This window comes from Montipora capricornis, chromosome 13 (genome assembly GCF_036669925.1).
Source record: "Montipora capricornis isolate CH-2021 chromosome 13, ASM3666992v2, whole genome shotgun sequence".
NCBI lineage: Eukaryota > Metazoa > Cnidaria > Anthozoa > Scleractinia > Acroporidae > Montipora > Montipora capricornis.
The window spans coordinates 27,023,301-27,033,127 of record NC_090895.1 but is presented as its reverse complement, the minus strand read 5'-3'; the positions used below and the strand labels follow the sequence as shown (position 1 = coordinate 27,033,127).

The window sequence follows — 9,827 nt, the reverse complement described above, 5'->3', positions numbered from 1 at the left end:
TTGCGTTGTCAATATTACGTATTAAATCAAAACAGAACAAAACAAAAATTTAAATCAGTGACGCTTAGTTCCTTACAGGGAGAGAGTCAGGTTAATGTGTTTCACCTGCTGGTTGACTAAGCGTCACTCATTTAAATTTTTGTTTTGTTCTGTTTTGATTTAATACGCAATATTGACAATGCAATGTAACGAAGTTTGTAAGATCGCGCGAACTTTAAATTCAACGGCGATTTCAAAATATGTAACACTGAAGATGACGGATGTACCGTCGAAACATGTCTGGAAAATTAAAGAAAGTTGTTATGTTTATACGATTATCTATATTGTTGCTGCTATCTAGACCTAATACGCAAGACCTTTTCCGGGTGTAACTGGGGACATAATAGTTAGGTCTTACACCAAGTACTTTTTGCGCGCTAGGGGCCTGGGGCTCTATATGCGTGTTAGCATGCAGTTCTTACCTAAACATGTTTTATGATGAAATGCAACAGGTGTTGTACGTGAGATTTTGCGTTGAAATGTTGACAGCGTTTGCGCAGGCCTTTAAAGCCCGCCGCACACGGTGAGGAAAGAGCTGAGCAAACTGCCTCGCGAGGCGGTTTGCTCAGCCGTTTCCTCACGTGTGCGGGTAAATCTTGGTGAGAAATTCGCCTCGCGAGGCCGTGAGGAGAAAATCAAACATGTTTGATATTTTTTGCCTCGCGAGGCAAACTCCTCATCGTGTGCGGCCATCGTGAGAATCGAGCTGAGCTTGGTCAAGCAAACATCCAATAGAAATACATGGCATACTCACGTGACTTCAGTGGTTCAAGATGGCGTCGGGTAGTATTTTGAGTGAGGTAATACTGGAGGAGAAACTCGTGGAATTATGGCCTGAATACACGTGTCTTTATGACGTGAGTTCTACAGAATTCAAGAACAGGGATCGACGGGAAGTCGCAATGTCTGAAATAGTGGAAAAGTTGGGCCAGAACGGTTGGTCGAACCTGCACCAAATTATGATTTTCCTCGAGCTAGCCAGAAATTAAATTTAGTAGTTTGTGCATGTAGCTTCTTTTTGGTTTTATAAATTAGACGTATGGCGCCATTTTTGTTGTAAGTATTAAAATGTTAGAAATGAAAGAATGAAAAATGCCCAATCAACGCATGTTAACTTGTGTTTCTGCATTCTTGTAAGCTACGAAATGTACAGGATATGGAATTCCTGACGATTTCATGATTGTTTTCAATTCATCCTCATTCATTTAGGTTAACCACTTGGTTGCCTGATGAAATGGACATGTTTCAAGACAGGTGGCCTTGGGTTTAAATACCAGTTTGCAGGTCATGGGTCGCCGGAATTTGTTGCTGTTTATCTGGGTGTCTTGTTTTTAAAAGCAACATATAATATGCAAATGGGATTTATTTAGGAAAGAGTGAGTTGAAGAATCTGTCTAAAGATTTCCAATTTTGCTGTACTTTTGAAGCAACTCAGTGCTAAAAGCTATATTCCTGGACCATTCTGAAAATATCAGCTCCTTCAACAAAGGTGCTTCTTGAAAGAAATGGATGGTTTTCAGTAATAATGTTGTCCACTGTTTAAAATGCCATTCTTGTCTGCTCTCTTTCTTTGACCATACCTATAATAATACATTTTTGTGTATTTAATATAGTAGGAAAATATTCAATAATAAAACATTTTATTTGCAGTTGATTGGGTCAAAAACAAACTACGTCAGCTACGAAACAGCTACACAAAAGCAAAGAAGGCACCACCAAGTGGATCTGCCAGAAAGGTGCCCTCAAAATGAACAGCATGGCTCCTTGACAAATTGCAGTTCCTTGCTCCACATGTTGCTACAAGGCCAACTGTCTCCAACTGTGACTCGGTAAGTCTTTCAACATTACAGTTATTGCCTTAAAGAGCACCCAACATCAAAATTTTTATGTTAGCAAAGGTTAAAAATCACATATGATATCATATACTTTACCTTCGTTTCTCTACATTTTACTGGTACATTTTAATGTGCTTCATAAGGCATGTAAGAGAAAGATGCTGGCAATGGTTTGTCTCATGACCGATGCAGTGAGAGGTTTGGGCCTATTCCTTCGATGTCGTTATAAACTACTTTGCATTATAGTTTAGAAAAAACCTTGCCAATGTAAATTAGTTCTTGACATCATCGAAGGAATAGACCCATATCTCTCACTAGCTCGTCCATGGGACAAATGAATGCCTGCTTTGTTACTCTCTCATACCTCATCAGGCCTATTAAAAGTAAAATATAGAGAAGCAAATGTAAAATAAATGTTAGACATTTCACTTTTGGAAAGAAAATTTTTTGAGGTTAGGTGCACTTTAATGGTTATGTATAGTCTAATGAGTTATCATATGATCCTGCCATGGAACTGACCCTAACTCAGACATAAAGTACTCAGTAATCTCCTTTCGTTGCTGCTTAGCAGCATGGGCTGGATTTCTAACTGAGCTCGCAGATAGGCCTGTAAGAGGAGGATCATTTCTCCAAGTGCCTGCAGTGATGGTGTGTTGATCTGTGTTTTCTATTTCTTGAGCACTTAGATAAGCAGACTTGTTGGTTTCGACCATGAAATTATGCAGACAACAGGCAGCTAAAATGAGGGTGACAACTTTTTCATCATTAAGCTTAATGGTTGTCAGAAAGACTCTAAACCTGTTAGCAAGAATGCCAAAAGCATTCTCAACAACACGCCTCGCTCTTGACAAGCGGTAATTGAAAATTCTCTTTGCCTTATCCAAGTTCCTCTGAGGATAGGGTTTCATAATGTTCTTGGATAGAGGGAAAGCGTCATCTCCAACTATATGATAATCTACTGGACTTGGAATTCCCTCAATTGTTTTAGCTGATGGGATGTTGAGGGTGTTTCTTTCCAAGGCTTGCTTCAATGATGACCCTGCGAAGACACCTGCATCTCCAGCACGGCCAGGTGCACCAACATCCACGTACAAAAATTTGTAGTTAGCATCAACAAGTGCGAGAAGTAACACACTGAAAAAGTGCTTGTAGTTGAAGAATTCTGAACCACTATTAGGTGGTTGCTGTATGGCTATGTGCTTTCCATCAAGAGCACCTATGCAACATGGGTAATTCCACTTATTGTTAAATTCACGTGCTACTTTTTCCCATTGGTCTGCTGTATCTGGTACCTTAAAAGAGAGAAGTCTTAAAACATTATTCTTGACTGCTTACTTGTTTTATCATCACTAAAATATATTTCAGCCCTCTCCTACCCCAAGTACAGATAGTAGGAACACTGGTGACACTGGTCACGAAGAAATTGATGAGAACAACACTGGTGAAGACGGCCTACATGTATTTCCTTCAAAGGAAACACCAGAAGAACCACAGTCAACAAAGATGCCAATTAAATCACGTCCCAAGACAGCACAGAAACAACGAGAGGAAGAGGAGTTGCAATTGATCAAGGGCATTGCTAATTCTTTGAGTCAAAGTGCTAACAAAAAAGCTAAGAGTGCTTAAGGTGGCCAGTGTGAGACATTTGGTGCTTATGTTTGTGAAACCCTACAAGACCTTGAACCTGTGACTAGGAACATAGCACAACATAACATCAGCAACATTCTCTTCCAGGCACAAATGGGCACACTAACTCAAAACACAATGCATTCAATGTTAGGTCCACAGCACAATTCACCACCATTGGTGCCTGCACAGCAATCAAAACCATTTTCCAACCAACAGCACCAAATGATGATGCCACACCAAATGACTTTGTACCCCTCTGATTGGTCGACACAGGGACAAAGCCCTACCTGTAATAGATTTGATTAAGTGATGAGCATTCTAAGCATTTTTTAATGTTAATGTTGTGTTGTTTAACATTTACTATAAAAGGACTACAAGAAAAGGTTGATTTTTCATTTTTATTGTTATTGTTGTAAGTTACATTTCTGGCAAGACAAATAACCAAATACATTACCTTTAGATATTCTGCTTTCATTGTAGTAAACAAGGCTTCACAAGTGTCAAAAACTGCTTGAGACAACGTGCGTTCCCCCCTCCTGAATAGAAAAGCCAAGTCACTGAATTTTTTTACCTGTAAAATAGGAAATCAGTTGCAATTTGACAGTTCTCATCAATATGTTGTCATATTAGACAAAGTTAAGGTGATCCATGCATTTAAAAAAAAACGCAACTAGATTTTGAAATGTTATCCAAGTCTGGCATTCCTTAACCAGACAAAAACTATACCCCCACCTCCCATTAACCCACTGACACCTGGGACTGAGACTTAACAGATTGCCACACAATTTTACTCGTCAACTCGGGAAGTCCTTTTTGAGAAATCAAGTGGCCGAATGCAAAAATGGCCGCCAACAAATTATTCTTTTGTCTTTGTGTTATGTAGCCCAACTAGCCTCGTTTTACAGCCCAAATTCTTTCAATTTTACGCGTGTGAACGAGGTTAGTTAGGGGCCGACCATTTAACTTTTGGGGGCAGGGGTGGGTGATTTAAAAAAAAAATTTCCTGCAAGCGCTTGTCGGAAAAAAAACATTACACGCAGAACAAATTTAACAGAAAGCTTATGGGAAAAAAAAGGGAAAAAAAAATATCCTGTACATCAGATTGCTAGAAAAAGAAAATTCTTGCTGACCAGAAATCACCCACCCTGGCCAACTGTTAAATCTGCTGACGTTTCCCATTGCATTTGTCAATGGAAGCAAAACAAATGGTTCTTTTCTTTCGTATTTGTTCAGCCCGCTGATCTCTCGTTTTACCAAACAAGGCTTCTTATTCGTGACTAACTTCTCAATACAGTACATTATTCAGTTTACTTTTTTACCTGTTGCGAGAAACCGTAAGGTTATTGAAAGTTTCTCGCCTGGGGGGATACTTCTTCACATGAGTGTGTCCTTCTTGGTTATCAAAGGTGCAATCTTGGCCAGAATTGTATCAAAGGACTCTCTATCCAGTCGATGAAATTGACGGAAAGCTTCGGGGTCTTCTGTGTTTAGTTCCCGTAAAAGATTAGGATATGCTCCTTGCAGCCGACTTCTGGAGATCCAGTTTCTTGCCCATGCCTTTGGGCGATCCTTCTGTCTTTTACGACGGCGTCGTCGAAGTAAGAGAATTAGTAGGAGTGCCAACAGTTCTTCATTATGTTCCGACGCCATCTTGAACCACTGAAGTCACGTGAGTATGCCATGTATTTCTATTGGATGTTTGCTTGACCAAGCTCAGCTCGATTCTCACGATGGCCGCACACGATGAGGAGTTTGCCTCGCGAGGCAAAAAATATCAAACATGTTTGATTTTCTCCTCACGGCCTCGCGAGGCGAATTTCTCACCAAGATTTACCCGCACACGTGAGGAAACGGCTGAGCAAACCGCCTCGCGAGGCAGTTTGCTCAGCTCTTTCCTCACCGTGTGCGGCGGGCTTTAGGGACTTCCCCTTTTTCGTGAAGTGCCCTGTCAGCGTTTCCCACTGAGTCCATTGAGGGTAAGTACTTGGTGTAGGCACTCATATAGTGGTCCGGTGTAGTAACTCATATAGTGGTCCCAGGTGGCGTACTTAACCATGCTTAATCATCCCTAGCCGTACCTAAACATCCTTTATAATCCCTAGCCGTACTTAAGCATCCCTAAGCGTACTTAAGCATCCTTTATCATCCTGAGCCGTACTTAAGCATCCCTAACCGTACTTAAGCATCCTTTATCATCCTTAGCCGTACTTAAGCATCCCTAAGCGTACTTAAGCATCCTTCTTCATCCCTAACCGTACTTAAGCATCCTTTATCATCCCTAGCCGTACTTAAGCATCCTTAAGCGTACTTAAGCATCCTTCTTCATCCCTAACCGTACTTAAGCATCCGTTATCGTCCCTAGCCGTACCTAAGCATCCTTTATAATCCCTAGCCGTACTTAAGCATCCCTAAGCGTACTTAAGCATCCTTTATCATCCTTAGCCGTACTTAAGCATCCCTAACCATACTAAAGCATCCCTAACCATACTTCAGCATCCCTAGTCATCCTTAACCGTACTTACGCATCCTTAAGGATCCCTAACCATACCTAAGCATCCCTAACCGTACTTAAGCATCCTTTATCATCCCTAACCGTACTTAAGCATCCTTTATCATTCTTAGCGAACAGAACAGATAAACTTAACGAGGGTAAAGTCCAACTTGATGATATACACAACTACCGACCCTTAGAAAAACCTATGGTTGACAGCACGGCCAAAAAAGTTCATCGATTGACTCGATCATTACTCCAAGAAGGCCACATAGACGAAATGACGGCTAAATGGCTCTCCCTTACGCCCGACCCTCCACGGATACCAGTGTTTTACACACTTACAAAGATTCACAAGCCGACACCCGTCGGTAGACCTATTATATCAGGGTGTGACGGCCCTCTATTCGTGTCATCCACCAGGCGTCACGAAAGGCTTTATAAAAGGAGAAGCGTTAAGGCTTCTAAGAACGAATTCCTCTCAATTCATTTTTGAGGAAAACATGAGAAATTTCAAAACACGCCTGCAGAATAGAGACTACCCAGCTAGAATTGTGGAAAAACACCTTTCAGAGATTAAATTCTCTGACAGAAAAATGTCACTAGCACAGAAAAGAAAAACCGCACAAAAGAAAATACTGCCCTTTGTAACACAATACCACCCGGCGTTGCCTAACATAAAGGACACACTCATGGGGAAATGGCACCTTATAGACAATCAACCGCAACTGAGAGAGATATTTAAGGAGCCCCCCATCATCTCATATCGCAAGGGAAAATCCCTAAAAGACATCCTAGTTAAAGCCAAGCTGTGAAGGCCTTAGAACATATTCATGTGCGAACGGCAGGAGTTGTGTAGGCTTGTCAACACTTTTATCGCATACGCAGTGGTTACCCGTGAACGGGATTTAGTGGAAATCGATCATGTAAATGAGTGATATTACCAAACCAAAAACAAAATGAATTCTTTGCTTCCATTGCAGGAATAACAAAAGACGTTGAAAGAAGATAAGAAAATAGCCTTGAGCGGACAAACGAAATAAAAAATGAATGAAATTAAGTTTAATTAAAATGTGATATCCTCGCCACGGGGACTTCGCAGTTGCCTCCCATCCAAGTACCAACCCAATCCGAACGAGCTTCACTTTAGTAGACACTGAAACATCAAAATTACTGGGATGTGATAAGTAAAGTCAATGACACTCGTCTATTCCTTCTAGTACAGGAATCAAAAATGTGAAAAGAACATTATGAAAAAAGCTTAAGACAGCCGAATATAAAAATAAATCAAAAACACAAACACATGTTACTCTGTTTTGTTTTGTAAACAAACCAAGGCAAACAAATGAAGCAGCCGATGTCCAGTCAGTATTCCACAGAATTCTAACCTTTTAAATCTGCCATTCTGGTCGCATTGCTGTGCTGAATGTTGAGGCCCCATGAGGGGCGGGGGGTTCTAAATATCCCGTATGTCATTAATGTCTGGCCTAAATATTCTGTTTCCCGTTAAGTTTCCCCCCATATATCAAGTATGCCTATAAATTGTGAACTAAATATCCTGTATCCTGATAACCCCTAATGGGGCCTCCTTGTTTCCATTTGCAAATTTAGTAGCAGTGATAATAAGAGATGTATGTTTTTACGATTTTTATGGTATATGGTTATGATTTTCCAAAGTTTAACAGGAGTTGTACTTCACTGTAACTGAACAGCTAGGGATAATCAAGGACAATTAAGTAGGCCTAAGGAAAAGAATGGATCCTTAGGTACGTGTAGGCATGCGTAGGGATGACTAAGGATGCTTAAGGTTGCATAGGGACGATTAAGGAGGCTTAAGTGATGCTTAAGTACAGCTAAGGATGCTTAGGTACGGCTAGGGATGATTAAGAATGCTTAAGTACGGTTAGGGGTGAGGAAGGGTTCTTAAGTACGCTTAAGCATGCTTAAGTACGGTTAAGGATGATAAAGGATGCTTAAGTACGGTTAGGGATGAAGAAGGATGCTTAAGTACGCTTAGGGATGCTTAAGTACGGTTAAGGATGATAAAGGATGCTTAAGTACGGTTAAGGATAAAGAAGGATGCTTAAGTACGCTTAGGGATGCTTAAGTACGGTTAAGGATGATAAAGGATGCTTAAGTACGGTTAGGGATGAAGAAGGATGCTTAAGTACGCTTAGGGATGCTTAAGTACGGCTAAGGATGATAAAGGATGCTTAAGTACGGTCAGGGATGATAAAGAATGCTTAAGTACGTTTAAGGATGAAGAAGGATGCTTAAGTATGCTTAAGGATGCTTAAGTGCGGCTAGGGATGATAAAGGATGCTTAAGTACGGTTAGGGATGAAGAAGGATGCTTAAGTACGCTTAGGGATGCTTAAGTACGGCTATGGATGATAAAGGATTCTTAAGTATGGTCAGGGATGATAAAGGATGCTTAAGTACGGTCAGGGATGATAAAGAATGCTTAAGTATGGTTAGGGATGCTTAAGTACGACTAGGGATGATAAAGGATGCTTAAGTACGGTTAAGGATGAAGAAGGATGCTTAAGTATGCTTAAGGATGCTTAAGTGCGGCTAGGGATGATAAAGGATGCTTAAGTACGGTTAGGGATGAAGAAGGATGCTTAAGTACGCTTAGGGATGCTTAAGTACGGCTATGGATGATAAAGGATTCTTAAGTATGGTCAGGGATGATAAAGGATGCTTAAGTACGGTTAGGGATGCTTAAGTACGGCTAGGGATGATAAAGGATGCTTAAGTACGGCTAGGGATGAAGAAGGATGCTTAAGTACGCTTAGGGATGCTTAAGTACGGTTAAGGATGATAAAGGATGCTTAAGTACGGTTAAGGATAAAGAAGGATGCTTAAGTACGCTTAGGGATGCTTAAGTACGGTTAAGGATGATAAAGGATGCTTAAGTATGGTCAGGGATGATAAAGGATGCTTAAGTACGGTTAGGGATGCTTAAGTACGGCTAGGGATGATAAAGGATGCTTAAGTACGGTTAGGGATGAAGAAGGATGCTTAAGTACGCTTAGGGATGCTTAAGTACGGTTAAGGATGATAAAGGATGCTTAAGTACGGTTAAGGATAAAGAAGGATGCTTAAGTACGCTTAGGGATGCTTAAGTACGGTTAAGGATGATAAAGGATGCTTAAGTACGCTTAGGGATGCTTAAGTACGGCTATGGATGATAAAGGATTCTTAAGTATGGTCAGGGATGATAAAGGATGCTTAAGTACGGTTAGGGATGCTTAAGTACGGCAAGGGATGATAAAGGATGCTTAAGTACGGTTAAGGATGAAGAAGGATGCTTAAATACTCATAGGGATGCTTAAGTACGGCTAAGGATGATAAAGGATGCTTAAGTACGCTTAAGGATGCTTAAGTACGGTTAGGGATGAAGAAGGATGCTTAAGTACGCTTAAGGATGCTTAAGTACGGCTAGGGATGATGAAGTATGCTTAAGTACGGTTAAGGATGAAGAAGGATGCTTAAGTACGCTTAAGGATGCTTAAGTACGGCTAAGGATGATAAAGGATGCTTAAGTACGCTTAAGGATGCTTACGTACGGCTAGGGATGATAAAGGATGCTTAAGTACGGTTAAGGATGAAGAAGGATGCTTAAGTACGCTTAGGGATGCTTAAGTACGGCTAAGGATGATAAAGGATGCTTAAGTACGGTCAGGGATGATAAAGAATGCTTAAGTATGGTTAGGGATGCTTAAGTACGACTAGGGATGATAAAGGATGCTTAAGTACGGTTAGGGATGCTTAGGTACGGCTAGGGATGATTAAGCATGGTTAAGTACGCCACCTGGGACCACTATATGA

General features: G+C 40.8%; 1 protein-coding gene and 1 long non-coding RNA gene across 3 annotated transcripts; one reads left to right on the top strand and one right to left on the bottom strand.

Moving 5' to 3' along the window:
- Nucleotides 1-1,281: 1,281 nt before the first annotated feature.
- LOC138029154 (uncharacterized) lies at nt 1,282-3,898 on the top strand. Its single transcript, XR_011127830.1, has 3 exons — nt 1,282-1,415; nt 1,690-1,868; nt 3,240-3,898. It is a non-coding gene; the product is annotated as an uncharacterized lncRNA (long non-coding RNA).
- On the bottom strand, nt 1,864-5,425 carry LOC138029153 (uncharacterized). Of its 2 annotated transcripts, XM_068876857.1 has the most exons (3): nt 4,823-5,425; nt 3,958-4,039; nt 1,864-3,166 (listed from the first exon to the last, which is right to left on the bottom strand). In XM_068876857.1, the coding sequence occupies exons 2-3, from the start codon at nt 3,976-3,978 to the stop codon at nt 2,357-2,359; spliced, it is 831 nt and encodes a 276-aa protein (XP_068732958.1). In that variant the 5' UTR covers nt 3,979-4,039; nt 4,823-5,425; the 3' UTR covers nt 1,864-2,356. The 2 variants fall into 2 exon arrangements, with proteins under 2 accessions (XP_068732958.1, XP_068732957.1); XM_068876856.1 differs by lacking the exon at nt 4,823-5,425 and having other exon boundaries at nt 3,958-4,072.
- Nucleotides 5,426-9,827: the final 4,402 nt, after the last annotated feature.